Source organism: Aulonocara sp. 'chitande type north' Nkhata Bay, linkage group LG4, assembly GCF_057382095.1.
Source record: "Aulonocara sp. 'chitande type north' Nkhata Bay isolate Kocher_YH1m ecotype deep benthic linkage group LG4, A_spYH_male_GT1.1, whole genome shotgun sequence".
NCBI lineage: Eukaryota > Metazoa > Chordata > Actinopteri > Cichliformes > Cichlidae > Aulonocara > Aulonocara sp. 'chitande type north' Nkhata Bay.
Genome location: NC_141347.1, coordinates 13,007,426 through 13,022,072, shown reverse-complemented (window position 1 = coordinate 13,022,072; position 14,647 = coordinate 13,007,426). Strand labels below are relative to the sequence as shown.

General features: G+C 41.2%; 3 protein-coding genes across 4 annotated transcripts; 2 read left to right on the top strand and 1 right to left on the bottom strand.

Annotated features, from left to right (window-relative positions):
• Positions 1-468: 468 nt before the first annotated feature.
• On the top strand, positions 469-2,531 carry rrp7a (ribosomal RNA processing 7 homolog A). Its single transcript, XM_086288506.1, has 7 exons — positions 469-609; positions 782-924; positions 1,032-1,157; positions 1,246-1,369; positions 1,795-1,892; positions 1,978-2,185; positions 2,279-2,531. Exons 1-7 carry the CDS (start codon positions 546-548, stop codon positions 2,362-2,364), a joined length of 849 nt encoding a protein of 282 aa, XP_086144632.1. The 5' UTR covers positions 469-545; the 3' UTR covers positions 2,365-2,531.
• On the bottom strand, positions 1,383-7,246 carry LOC147332104 (zona pellucida sperm-binding protein 4-like). Of its 2 annotated transcripts, XM_086288505.1 has the most exons (12): positions 6,608-7,207; positions 6,376-6,500; positions 6,065-6,185; positions 5,700-5,834; positions 5,056-5,228; positions 4,797-4,876; positions 4,595-4,728; positions 4,338-4,521; positions 4,114-4,258; positions 3,957-4,026; positions 3,744-3,878; positions 1,383-3,652 (listed from the first exon to the last, which is right to left on the bottom strand). In XM_086288505.1, the coding sequence occupies exons 1-12, from the start codon at positions 6,807-6,809 to the stop codon at positions 3,525-3,527; spliced, it is 1,632 nt and encodes a 543-aa protein (XP_086144631.1). In that variant the 5' UTR covers positions 6,810-7,207; the 3' UTR covers positions 1,383-3,524. The 2 variants fall into 2 exon arrangements, with proteins under 2 accessions (XP_086144631.1, XP_086144630.1); XM_086288504.1 differs by having other exon boundaries at positions 3,744-4,026; positions 6,608-7,246.
• A 1,593-nt stretch (positions 7,247-8,839) lies between these two features.
• wbp2nl (WBP2 N-terminal like) lies at positions 8,840-12,999 on the top strand. The gene is made up of 8 exons (XM_086288503.1): positions 8,840-9,001; positions 9,495-9,603; positions 9,722-9,860; positions 10,036-10,128; positions 10,369-10,569; positions 11,015-11,131; positions 11,586-11,662; positions 11,758-12,999. Exons 1-8 carry the CDS (start codon positions 8,943-8,945, stop codon positions 11,812-11,814), a joined length of 852 nt encoding a protein of 283 aa, XP_086144629.1. The 5' UTR covers positions 8,840-8,942; the 3' UTR covers positions 11,815-12,999.
• Positions 13,000-14,647: the final 1,648 nt, after the last annotated feature.

Genomic DNA, 14,647 nt, shown 5'->3' with positions numbered 1-14,647 from the left:
GATTTACAAGTCTGGTGCTGAACCTTTAGCCGTCTTTGTTTCAGTTTTACTTCATAAATACACACCTACAAGTAAAACCAACAACCAAACTATTAAAAAGGAGAGATTCACTCCAGTTGTTGAAATTGGTTTGAGGGAAGCAAAACCATGGAGGCTTGTTTCTTTAATCATTAAATCAAGCTCAAATTTTCAACATACCAACTCAAACTTCTGAGAAAATAACTTAAGTAATTAGTTATTTTGAAATTTTGATATAAAAATTCATCTTCCATTTAAAAAACATCTAAATTTAAAACCCTGGAACAGGCTGGTGAAAAAAGTTATATGACAACATAAACGATAAATGATCCTCAGAGCATTTAGCCTCAAGGTCGAGGCTAAATTTGACCATTGAATTCATTTTTTAAGGTAGGCTGTAATACAAACTAAAAACTAAATGTGTGGGTTTAAAGCAAACACAGAACCTGCTTAGCAGAAAATCTGGGGAGGGGAACGGTACCAAACGGGAATTCAGTTGTACTTCCGGCGTGAAAGGTCACACCAAAATGGCGCCGTCCAAGAAGAAACACGCCAAGAATCAGGCTTCTGTTATTCCTGGAGGATTTACGGGTATTTCTAATTATTACGCCGTTTTTTCTGTACCGCTTTGTCCTCGTAGATAAATGTTTGTGTTACGTAACCCGGCTGGTGTGTGTATGAGTTTGTGCTGATCTGTAGTCTGCCATGTCGACAGGGTGATAGCAGACGCTGATGTGTTGTTTTTTCCCGTCTCTCCTCGCAGTGTTGTCCTTACAGTTCAGCTCCGATAGCGCCGCCAGGCACTCGCTGTACGTGAAGGAGCACCGGGTGCGAGCCGAGAAGAGTTCCCACAGACCGCTGGACCGGACTTTATTCGTGCTAAACATCCCTCCATACTGCTCAGAGGTAGCGCGCCTGCCTGGCTGCTCTGTGTGGTTTGTTTGTCCTTCATATAAACAGTAACTACTGCACACTGCCTTTCCTCTCACTGTTTGTGTATGTGTGTGTTACAGGATGTTGTCAAAGATTTATTCTCGCAGTTTGGCAGCATTCAGTCAGTTGAGCTGAAAGACCACCCGGGGTCCTCCCAGGAGGCTGGACCCAAACTGTCCAAGTTCTTCAAACCAGCTGAAAAACAGGTTGACCTGTGTTCCTGCGCAGTTGCTCGTTTGTTTATGTATGTTTTGTAGATTTCAGTTTCACGTTATGTGTCTCTGTCTGTTTCAGGGCTTCAAAGTTGGCTATGTTGTATTTCAAAACGCCTCCAGTTTACCAGCAGTTAAATCACACCCACATGATGTGCCTTTGGTGGTCTGCACAGAGCAGCGCCCAGTCAAAACAGGACTGCAGAGTAAGTAGGCTGTTGCTAAAGTGACACAGTTTAATGTATGAGGCTTAAATAAAACCAAACGAGACATAAAACCGCCCCAAACACAGTGGATGGCTACAAAAAATGCGAAATATAACCAAAGAAGCAAAAGTATCTGCAAAAGATGTGTTCAAAAGTGTCATAAAATACTCAGAGATTTAGCTACAGAGAGTCACTAATAATAAAATGTGACACAAATGACCAAAAATAAGTGTGAATAAGCTTATGAGTGAAAAATCTGTTATAAAGACGCCAAAAGTCAAGCTTAACGTAAATACAGTGGCTACAAATCGATGCCAAATGGGACATAAAGTGACCTAAGAATGAGAAGAAATGATGCAGAACATCTGGAATCATCTGTAACAAATGAGGTGTATGACACGTGTGTTGTATTTTCTTTATGGCAGAGTGGATCCAGCAGTACACAGACTCCTTTATCCAACCGGAGCAGCTGCAACAAAAAGTCGACTCTTTTATGGAAGACTACGATAAGCATAAAGAAGAGGTGAGAACTCTGTCGCTGTTCCTTCAGCACCGCTGACACGTCCGCTCCGCGTAGCTTCAACGTGGGTTTGATGTTTTGTCCACAGGAAGCGGAGCGGCAGAAGAAGGAGGCCGAGGAGGAGCAAGAAGATGAAGAGGGCTGGGTGAAAGTCACGAGAGGGCACAAGGGTGCCAAGGCGCGTCCTCACAGCGAAGCAGCCAATCAGAGGACTCTACAGAGGGAGATAACGAAGAAGAAGAGGAAGGAGCTCTTGAACTTCTACACCTGGCAGCACAGAAACACGCAGAAAGAACGTAAGTCTCTGATATGTTAATGACATTGTTTACATTTGAGGTTGTGAAAGCATTTTATTTAAATAAGTTTCCTTTTCTTTCTTTCTTTTCCAGATATCGCTGAACTAAGGAAAAAGTTTGAGGAGGATAAACAGAGAATAGCTCTGCTGAGGGCACAGAGGAAGTTCAGACCTTACTGAGTCAGCTGCCCGTTTTTTCTTCTCATTTCACTGCTTTTGTGTATTTCAGTTGCATTATAAAGGTTTTATGTTAATAAACTGGTATTCTGACTTTATTTTACGATGATTAAATTTCTCGCTCCTCACATTAATGATAGTAAATCTAGTGAAGCACAGTAAAGCTACAACATGAAGTACGGAAATTTTATAAAACAGCAGTTTAAGACTAATCTCTTTCGCCTGAATTTTAAGATCACAATTTTATGATTTTTGTTCAACTATTTTTATTGTGAAGCACAAGTAGACAATTTTATGACTTCATCAAATTATCAGAGCAGGCGCCAGCAACTTTCTGTGATGACATCATAGGTTGATCTTGGTGTATTTCTGCGTGTGTACAGTGTACCCATCTTCAGCCAAATGTCAGAGCTCATCTCAACATCTCAATCCTATAGAGCACCTTTGAGTTGTGCATGAAACAGATCTGCATTGTGGTCGAACATGTCAGTATAGATCAAAATGTCTGAAGCACAGTCATGTCATGCCTTATTTCTTGATATTTTTCAAGAAAAATGGGTTCAGTAATTTATCGAAGTGCAAACACATACAGTACATGAGGCAATAACAGAGTTTGTTCACTTCTAACAAGCTTAAATCAGTATTTGGTGCGACTACCTTTATTCTCCAACACACTCAGAACTCTCTCGGGCAGCTTTCTTGTTCATTTTTTAAGTAGACTTCAGAAATAGTTCTCCAGACTTCTTGAAAGACATTCAAAGCTCTTCGTTGGAAGTTTGCTGCCTTTATTTCTGTTCTCTATCAGGAGGATCCTACACTGCTTTAATAATGTTGAGGCCCAGGCTCTGGGGAGGCCAATCCATGGCTGGTGGTTTCACTCTGTGTTTTTCTATCCAGCTACACTTTTACGGCATTGGCAGTGTGTTCGGGCTCATTGTCATGCTGTTAATAATTAGTTGGTTTCACATGGAATTGCATTGTGGATCAAAATGTGATGGCCTCACACCATGACAAAGCCTGCTCTGTGTTTTACAGATTGCTATAGACACTTGCATCCCATCAGATCTGCTGTTACTGATTTCCAGTCCAGTTTTTCCTGCCATTTGGCTCTCAGCCTTAAGCTCAAAAAACCAAAACAAATGCACATATGGACAAATTGACATTTATTGAGATGCATCTTGTTCGTCATGTGCTCGTTGCATTCTCCTGATGCTTGAACACACAATGAACAGCAGGACCACAAGAAGGCCAGCACCAACACCAGACAGGATGTATACGATCACCTGAAACACTAAGGAAGAGAGGGTGCGAGATTCTATTTAAAGAGTGTCATTCATACTCTTTCATGTAATGATTCTAGTTTGGTGTATTGCTGGATTTACTTTTTTCCCGTTTCATGCAGGGGTCTTTCTCGGCTTCAGTGTTATTCTGGACCAGCTGCATTGGCCCCAAAGAGACCAGTTGAAGCTGGTGGGGTTGAGATGCGGCCTCTCTTCTCGGCCTCTCCCCCTCAGATGCTTGTGGGAGGACACAGGACAGATTTTTAAAAAATTCCAAAAATAAACAGCACATTAAGTGTACTGTGGTATACTCACAAATGAAGGTACAACGCTGCGCACAGTCAACGTCATTCGTGCAGATTTCCACCCAACAATAGAAGTACATCTGAGTGAGAGAAAACACATAGCCAGGTCTGTGGGGGAAAAAACAAAACGCTGCGTTGCTGAAATATTATAATCTGATGAAACATACTTCCTCTGGACTTGGATGGCCTGTGCTGGGGTCCAAGAAGGCAAAGGTCTTGACATCAAACCTCCTGATTTGTGAGTGAGATGTGGTCTTCCCCTGTTTGTCCACAGGGACAGAGCTTCTCATATTATCCTGAGGATTTGGACATCTGTACAAAAGGGACAAAACTGTGCTGTTATATTTTTAATTTTTGTTTTTTTATTGAGGGGTGGGGGTTAATAACGTACCCATCATAGAGAAGTGTCCACACAGAGTGTCTTGACCCAGGATAAGCAAAGCAGTCTCGCACTCGCAGGGAAAGTGTGGGATCTGGAGATGGCTGCACGATGGAAATCTCCACATTCACAGCTTCACGAAGGGGCAAAGTCAGTGGAAGCTGTTCCTCGGGAATAAAGGATGTAAAGGATGCATCTGCAGCAACAAACATATACACATCACCAGCTGTCATTTGCATACAAAGTGCCTTTTCATTCCATTTTAGTACCTGTGGCTATTCTCATTTGCACTCCGATGGACCCCAGTGCAATGACAGGTGGTGGATTAGTCACCGCATACAAAGACCGCAGTTCTGCTGCACGCTTCAGATCAGAGGAGTCGTATTCACACTGGACCTGAAGACTAAAAACCCCAAAACATTCATCACCACCAGTACCGTCTTCTAGAAGAAGATGTATCCATCTCCATACCTAAATTGAGAATTTTTCCCATCATTTCCTGTATGTAGCTCCACCACTTCCACCTCGTAGATCACCACATCTCCATTTGCCTAAAAGCCGGAGAGATTTAAAAAAAAAAGGTTTAAGAAAAGAAGATGATGTGAAAATTCATGGTGGACCACAGACACATCTAAATGAAAGCTTGTGCTCAATGCTGTGACTGGCTTTGTGTAACTGTGCAAAAATATTAGGATGATACCCCAATCTAAATATTAGATATAATATTTACCTTCCTCTTTGCACCGCAGTCTGAGACTCCTATCTTGAAGACAGCAGTATCTGGGGTTGTGACAACAGGGTGACAGTGCGGCTGATCCTTTACAATGAGGCTGCTGGGATCAATGGGCGTGTGTGCATCTGCAGCGTTTACTGAGAACACAAAGTGTCCGTCCAGAGAGCAGGCTGGATGGAGTCAAACAGGATAATGTTGCATAGTTGTTTTTTGAGTAAAACACAAATTAAAAAACCCAAAAACAAAACCCTGTTTTGTCCTCATCTCTGCATAATTGTCTTTATAACTACATAATGTTGAATACTGCATTAGCATGTATTGAAAGCTCTGCTGCCAACTATAGATGACATTTTACTGCTCATCAGTGCCAAACATTATTGGTACTGCTTGGTACCTGGTACTCTGTAGTACCAAACATATTTACAGTGGTAACAAGACTGCATTTTGTAATGAAGGCCACGCATATACTGGCAGGAGGTCTGTCCACAGTCAAAATACATAAACCTCTGATTAGGTATCCATTTCTGATATTTCTGATTTCCCTTAAGCCCCCCACACGACTGGTTATTAAGGGGTTAAGAGTCCTAGAAGCAGCCCTGCTTGTTTAGACGAAAGGTTGGAGGGGAAAATACAGATCTTACCATTGAGTGTGTAGTAGCAGGCTGAATCACGAGCATCATAGCAGCAGCCCAGTTTGTAGCAGACATCACTGGAAACCCTTTGGTGGCCACAGTCCACTCGAAGAGCTCTTTCAATGTCACAGTTTCCAGGGAATGCTGGAGAAGAGTTCTGTTTTTAAATGTCTTAGATCGTCACTCTGAACTGTGCAGACTCCTACCCAGTATTGGTAATTACAAGAACAACAAGACAACACTCTAAACTTGGCTCCATAGGGAAATTGTGCCAGGGTGACTTTTGACTGATGAAAAGGGAGAGCGGATTTTAGGTATACAGGACACAACTGGGTCAGTGAGTTTGTCAAGCTCAATCAGCTGTCTCCACTCACGTGTTGGGCGAGGCTGGGTCCTCTCACTTCTTGCCTTTATCAGGGGACAGCTGATGTTGACCCTGATCCATCGATCCTCTCCTGCCAGCTGGACCTGCAGCGGGATGACGACTTTGCTGCCCTGAGGATGAAAGGTTATTGCAGCATGGCTGTCAAGAAGTGACATACATGCAGATTGTAAACTCATTTTTACCTCCATTGGTTTCAATCATTAAAACTTAATAGTAAATATACTATAGTTGCATTATTTTTGGCGCTACTTGGCAATCCCATACATTTCCTTCATGTAAACTCTGCAGCAGGATTCACACCTCAACACGGACAAAGCAGCTGTCATATCTGCTGAAAAACGAGAGGCTCTGGTTCTTCACTCTAGCCACTTGCACTCCACAGGTCTTCTCATACTGAGGCACTGGGACTGTGGCCCCTGTCACGTCTAAGGAAACAAAGCACACACACACATGGTCTGAGATCAATGCAAAAGATGAGGGTCAACTAAATGAACCAAGCATCTTCCTCACATCCCGCTGCCCTATACCTCACCTCTGGCGTACACATTGTTTTTCACCATTGGACCAAACACAGCTCTGATGCCTCGGAGAGAGCAGGTGACTCGCGGCATGGCGAGCTGTTTCCTCTGCTCGAGTGTTTTCTTCCTGTGATCGGGGGAAAGGCAGACGCAGCGCCGAGCCATGACGGTGAAAAGTAAAAGAGTCGCGCAAATCTTTATAAAACGATAATTCATCTCGCTATAGTTTGCAAACTTAACAGCAGAAACATCCAGCCCTATCTAAGGCGCTGGAGACGGTCACGTGACAGCTGTTAATTAGTGTTAATTAATTTAAAGCTATGGCGTTCCTCGGGCTCGGGGACCAGTGCAGTGCAGAGAGTTAAAGGGTGTCGCAGACCTGCTCAGCGTCACCCGCCTGCGCGCACCGAGAGCTACAGAAGCTGACGTGCACGCGGCCACAGAATAAAGCCGGTAATTAATAAAAAAAGGTCAACGTTTAAATATTAAATATCACACTGAGCGCATGCACGGCCAACTCTATCCTAAGGGGGCCATTAAATGAAAGCATTGCATAACTCGCTGGCCTCACCCCCCTCTCGCTCTCCCCATGGCAAAGCTTGTACCCACCCCAGTTATTATATAAGCAGTCTTAAACCTTTACTCACTGCCATCAGAACACCCACTCATCCTGTCAGAATTGCAAGGAAATGCCCATTTTGTTGCTCTATTCCAGCTGTGTTTGCTTTGAAAACATTTTGCTTTGCAATAAATGACCTGATTTTCTGTGCAGGCTTAAATGAAGTTAGTTATCTTAATCCAGACCTAGCTGGACTCCAGCACAGTGCAGCTTTCAAGCTAATTTTAATTTAGCTAAACCTTAATTATCCCATTCAAAGGCTACAGTATAGAAAGTGTAGTACATAGAATCAGGGAGAGATCTCGGCAGTTGCTATAATGATGTTGCCTGCGTGGATATGGTTGTCGTTTTTTCTATTTCCCTTATTGTCAACAAGTTTATATACACCGGGAGAAACAGATATATAGCCAATACAAAAGGGGGCAAATAGAACAACAGCAAAAGAGAAACTGGGAAATAATCGGTTACACTCTATGCATAGTTTTGTATAAATAACCTAATTTTTGTAAATTATTTTTTAATAATTTGCAGGATAAATGTTGTAACTGTAACATTTACTATATTAAAGTAAAAATGTAAAATACCTGGTTAAAAAAACAGTACTTCTGATTGCATTGCACGTCTACTTCATTGTATTTTGGATGGAAATATAACAGAACATAAAAGCTTGAATTACTTACGCACATTTTGATGTTAAACTGCGTATTAATACAGAGGATTATGCCTTAAATAGCGGCAGTACTTCATGTTGTAATACATCTATATGAGGGAGCAGGGCAGCTCACGAGTTTCTCCATCTGTGCTTTACCTTGTATAATATCCCGGAAACACCCATCATAATATGTAACTATATTATTTCAAATTATCAATAAAATGATGAACAGTTGGCTTGATTCACTTGTTTGTATATGTAACATTCAAACAATAGCTAATTATTAACTCTGTAATATTATTCTATTTTATCTACAGAATTCCTACATTAAATTACACTAAAAAGTAAAAGGAGTGGAAAAATAGGTGAATTAAAAACTACACGTTAGCAAAAAAATAACAACCAAAGCACCCCCCCCTCCCCGATGAGCTAGCAAAGAATTAGTAAATGATAACGGATAGGAACAACAACAAAAACCAAACCAACAAAACAAAACAAGACAAATAAAAAAACAAACAAACAAAAAACCCAGTGGATTTTCAGAGATAAAACTAAATGAATACGAACAAATCCAGTCTGGAAATTAACTGAAACTAAGTAAGAAAATAAATAATTAAATAAATAAATAAAGGAATTTCTTAGTAAAGGAATTAATAAATAAAATAAGATAAAATATATTAAAACTTGACGGAAAAAGACTGTGATAACTTGGAATCAAATTATTCATTTCATCGTCAAATTTATTTGATTATTTATAATTTACATTATTAGAAAAAAAATGTTACACCTATCCAAAACGGATGGGTGGCGGGGAAAATACGTTGGGAATAACAATCCAGCGTAAACACACTTTTATTCAGAAACCATTCTGAATATTTCTAACTTTTACTGGGATCGTGTGAGACACTTCTTCTGTTTGATCGTGTGGATATTGTTTACAGTCCCACGGCAGGTCACGAGTTGTCAGACGGCGTGGTGACGTAAGGCTCGTGACGTTTCTGGGTGATTCCCGTCAGGCTGATAGACTGGCTTTAGCATTAAGCATAGGCAACAGGAGAGCGTAGGACGGCTCGTAAACATGGCTTTGAATCGAAATCATACGCATAACGGCAACGTGTTGATAAACAACGGAGAGAGGTGAGGGTATTACCTAGTGTCAGGGTGTTTAATTGTATTAACTAGCCAACTGTCGCCTCTGTTTTCGGCTTGTTTACCTTTTACTTTCCAATGCGTAGTCAACTCAATGCTATCCAACTGCTAGCCTCCAGCTAGCTGGCCTAGGTAATGTTAGCATTAGCTGTTTTATTGTTTACTGTATATTTCAGGGCGTTGTGTATTTTGTGTGCTCTTTTAACGGCGAGACATTTAATGGCCTTACTTTAAAATCGTTGCATAATGTGGTTTAAGCAAGATGCGTTAGCAGACTATCCAAACAGGAAGTTTTGGCAGCATTTTTTGTCAGGATGTTGAAATCTTGTAAAACACAAATGTCTTCCCATTGCATGTTTCGTAAAGCAATTTTTTTTCTAGCTGCTGCGAAATACAATTTGTACATGTTAGCGTACTTTTTAGCTCCTTTATAGTTACTGTAAGCAGTGACCTAATTTTCATTTGCCTCATCTTTATCCAGTGTTTTAAGGGAGTGCAAGAATGTGGAGCTGTCATTCAGTGATGTCACCTGCAAGACAGATCTGCTGAAGGGGACCAAGAAGGGCACGGTGTACCTCACACCATACAGGGTACTACCCAAATTATCAATAAACAAAAGATTCCTGTGATGTTTACGGCTGCTTTTCATGTGCTCATGTATCCTTATGTAACTCATCTTTTTGCCTCATCTCTTGTTCACCGGCTCAGTTGGTGTTTGTATCCAGTAACACCAAGGACTGCCTGGGTTCAGCCATGTTCCCCTATTACCTGATGAAGGGCTGCAGCATTGAGCAGCCAGTCTTTGCAGCCAACTACATTAAAGGGACAGTGTCTGCTGAGCCCGGTGGTAGGAAGCCTTTTGCTTTTACACTTAGTCACTATCATTTGATTGTCTGTCTCTAAAACAATCTCATATGAACCCATATTAGTGAAAACTGTGGCGTATTAGTTTCAGAACTTTACTTTGCTTAAAAAAGGCAGCTTTCTGTATTTACTCTAAAGGGAATTGACTTTTTAATCAGGTGGCTGGGAGGGTCAGGCACATTTCAAGATGTCATTCCCCAGTGGAGGAGCCATAGAGTTGGGACAGCACCTCTTCAAACTGGCCACAAATGGTTCGTATGCCATTTTAATTCAGTACCTTTTCTTTATAACCAGGAAACACGTGTTAAGGTAGCTAAACCCTTTACCAAAGTAGCAGTCCTACTATATTAAAAACATGGTACAGTTGCAGTAAAAAAAAAAAAAAACTTTAAAGATTAAACGCTTTATAGAAATAAAGGACATTACGATACAGATAACTCTGTGTCTTCTGGAGTCTTTGGAAAGTCACTTTTATTCTTTCTGTGCTCCAGCTTCTCGTGGCGCTCCGGTGCAGAATGGAGCTGCTGCCTACGGTTACCCTTCACCTGGTATGATGAATGGCTATGGCCAACCTCCACCTGCTCCTCAGGGCTATCCCTACCCACCACCTCCCCAGCAGAATGGCTTCTACCAGGGGCCTCCCCCTGCTGCTGGGAACATGCCCTACTCTTATCCACCACCTGCTGCTGCAGGTACACAGTCTCTCTGTCTGTAGGTCTATTTTTAAACGTCTGATTCAACTGAAGACCGGCGGCAACATAAGTAGTGATTTTTAAAATCTAGCTTATAGTCAGCGCAGTTGTAACTCCAGGTTCTGCATTTTATTTTGTAGATTTCTTTCACTTTCTTTTTTCCTTTCTTCCTCATAATCAATAAAAGTGCTTATAGTTTGTAGCCTTGTTTTCTTGCATTTGTATGTAAGCGCACTTTTTTTTTTTGTCTCTTTGCACATAAGTTAAAAATGTGCACCCTCGAGGCGCAAATCATGCTGTCCCTCTCTCTCTGTCAGTGTCCTGTTTTTTTTCTTTATCTTTTTTATTGTGTAAATAATTGTACAAACAGGCTGCAACCCCCTGTGACCTTCAAACTGCATCTTTAAAAAAATAATAAAAATTCTGTTGGCCATCTGTGTTCCAGGAATGTACCCATCTGGTTTTGACTACATGGCCCCTCCTCCCCCGTACCCTGGGCCACCACAAAACTGGGCTGCACCCTCTCAGAACTGGACAGCACCACCACCACAACCACCTCCAGGTCTGTTTCTCTCACTCCCTATTTTTTTTTTTTTTTTTCTTCCTCTGTGCCACTGCACTTGTCAGATCGGATCTGTCTGCCTCAACATGAATCACTTCAAAGCACACCATTAAAAAAGAAAAAAGGGGGGTGCTGATGTCTCCTTCTCTACAGATAAAAATGTCAAGGAATAAAACAGTCTTCTCGCCCTCATGTTGTTGTTTTTCTAGCAACTTTGGGGATTTTCGGTTAAAAACAGCGTCACCTTCTGTGCATCAGTCTGTGCTTCATCACCTTGTGCCAATAGATTTTTCTAAGTTTGAGGATCTTAGAAGTTTTCAGTTGCGCTTCATGTGACTACTAAAGCATTCTTCTGTGCATCTTTTCTCATTACAGTGTTAGGAACTGTTCTAGAGTATGTTCTGCGGTCATTACTCAGTCTTCATCTCCCTGTTTTTTGCCATTTTATGCACAGGTAACGCCAAGGCGGCTGAAGCAGCAGGCAGCGCATATTACAATCCCAGCAATCCACACAATGTCTACATGCCCATGGTAAGCTGCTTTGGATGTCTTTACCTCAGCAACATGTGACCTCTTCTTTAATGGCATTTTAATCATATTAAACCATCTTCTGGGTTTGCGTGCAGGAGCGACCTCCACCATACGCACCTTCTTCAAACTTCCCTGAAAAGAAAAACAACTGAAACGTGGGCAACGTCACTTCCAAGACACTCCTCTCTCGTATCCTCTGTATCCTAAATAAATTCTAAAGTGAGGTTTTTCTTTTTTCTTTTTGTAGACTGCAATAAGGTAATGCAATTAATATAGCGGTTAAAAAGATGTCAATTAAAATTTCCCAATGAGAGATTGTTTTTTTTTTATTTTTTTGGGAAGGACTATAAATGGAACAGCTAATGACGTTTTAGTGTTTTCCATATTACATCAAGTCATTTAAATGGTGGACAACTTGTAAAGCAACAGTTGGGATTCATTTTTTTCTGTCTGATTCTTCAGCACCTACGCAGGGACTCGTGCAGTGTCCCAGCTGGAAAGGGGGGGGGGGAGGATTTGGAGAATGTATTTTTAAAGACAGATTTGTTACCAAAACATTTTGTAGCCGTTTATTGATTGCAGTTCATGTAATTATTAATAATATCAGCTTCTACTAAGAACAGTTATGTATGATTGCAAGTGCATTGTGTTTCCCCATTATAGCTTTGTAGTCATTTTCCACATAAAAAAACCAGAACTGTGTTCATTTATGTTCAGCGACACAATAACTGACTGATTCTCATACTATGGCTCGCACAGACACGCAGACTGGTGACCAGTATGATCCTGTACTCAATCTAAGTAACTTCATTCATGGTATGACCTTAAACTCCCAGTTCTAATTGAGTATCTTTACAGGGTGGTTATCAAAAAGAGTTGCGTAATGTTCAGAAAGATTTCTTATGAAACGAGTCTGTGTATGTGCAATATTTCAGCCTTGCATAACGGCGTTACAGGTCACCTGCGGGGTTATCTGAATGACCTTGTGCTGTACTCTGAGCTTCTGTTGTGTTGCTGTATGCAGAGCCAAGCTGAAACCAGAGCTCTTCTCCTTCAGTAATTAACCTAGTGTGAGGTTACAGGTTACACTGATTTATTAAGGCTCACCAGTATTTTGCCTGCAGGTGAAGCTTCTGAGTGCAGACTGTTATCCCTGATTCTGCTCAGTGTGCATCATTTAGCACCCGTTTGAAGGTCTTTTTGCGCATAGTTGTGGTGGTTAGAGGTTTTTGTTTTTTTTAGGTAGATTTAATCAAATGCCTGTATATTAACATCTCTTTTCTTATTCTTTTTGCTGAATTTGTCAAAAATCTAATAAATGTCAATTATTAAATTTCCCCCATTTTTGTCTTCAGTCATTTATAAACTGTCAGTTATTTATGCCATGTTTATGTCATAGATCTTAAATCAAATAGAGCCTCAGACAAACAAAAATAAATTTTACAGAGTATCATTTTTTACAGGGAGTGCAGAATTATTAGGCAAATGAATATTTTGTCCACATCATCCTCTTCATGCATGTTGTCTTACTCCAAGCTGTATAGGCTCGAAAGCCTACTACCAATTAAGCATATTAGGTGATGTGCACCTCTGTAATGAGAAGGGGTGTGGTCTAATGACATCAACACCCTGTATCAGGTGTGCATAATTATTAGGCAACGTCCTTTCCTTTGGCAAAATGGGTCAAAAGAAGGACTTGACAGCCTCAGAAAAGTCAAAAATAGTGAGATATCTTGCAGAGGGATGCAGCAGTCTCAAAATTGCAAAGCTTCTGAAGCGTGATCATCGAACAATCAAGCGTTTCATTCAAAATAGTCAACAGGGTCGCAAGAAGCGTGTGGAAAAACCAAGGTGCAAAATAACTGCCCATGAACTGAGAAAAGTCAAGCGTGCAGCTGCCAAGATGCCACTTGCCACCAGTTTGGCCATATTTCAGAGCTGCAACATCACTGGAGTGCCCAAAAGCACAAGGTGTGCAATACTCAGAGACATGGCCAAGGTAAGAAAGGCTGAAAGACGACCACCACTGAACAAGACACACAAGCTGAAACGTCAAGACTGGGCCAAGAAATATCTCAAGACTGGTTTTTCTAAGGTTTTATGGACTGATGAAATGAGAGTGAGTCTTGATGGGCCAGATGGATGGGCCCGTGGCTGGATTGGTAAAGGGCAGAGAGCTCCAGTCCGACTCAGACGCCAGCAAGGTGGAGGTGGAGTACTGGTTTGGGCTGGTATCATCAAAGATGAGCTTGTGGGGCCTTTTCGGGTTGAGGATGGAGTCAAGCTCAACTCCCAGTCCTACTGCCAGTTTCTGGAAGACACCTTCTTCAAGCAGTGGTACAGGAAGAAGTCTGCATCCTTCAAGAAAAACATGATTTTCATGCAGGACAATGCTCCATCACACGCGTCCAAGTACTCCACAGCGTGGCTGGCAAGAAAGGGTATAAAAGAAGAAAAACTAATGACATGGCCACCTTGTTCACCTGATCTGAACCCCATTGAGAACCTGTGGTCCATCATCAAATGTGAGATTTACAAGGAGGGAAAACAGTACACCTCTCTGAACAGTGTCTGGGAGGCTGTGGTTGCTGCTGCACGCAATGTTGATGGTGAACAGATCAAAACACTGACAGAATCCATGGATGGCAGGCTTTTGAGTGTCCTTGCAAAGAAAGGTGGCTATATTGGTCGCCGATTTGTTTTTGTATGGCAGAAATGCATATTTGTGAATGTGGAGATGTTATATTGGTTTCACTGGTAAAAATAAATAATTGAAATGGGTATATATTTGTTTTTTGTTAAGTTGCCTAATAATTATGCACAGTAATAGTCACCTGCACACACAGATATCCCCCTAAAATAGCTAAAACTAAAAACTACTTCCAAAAAGATTCAGCTTTGATATTAATGAGTTTTTTGGGTTCATTGAGAACATGGTTGTTCAATAATAAAATTATTCCTCAAAAATACAACTTGCCTAATAAT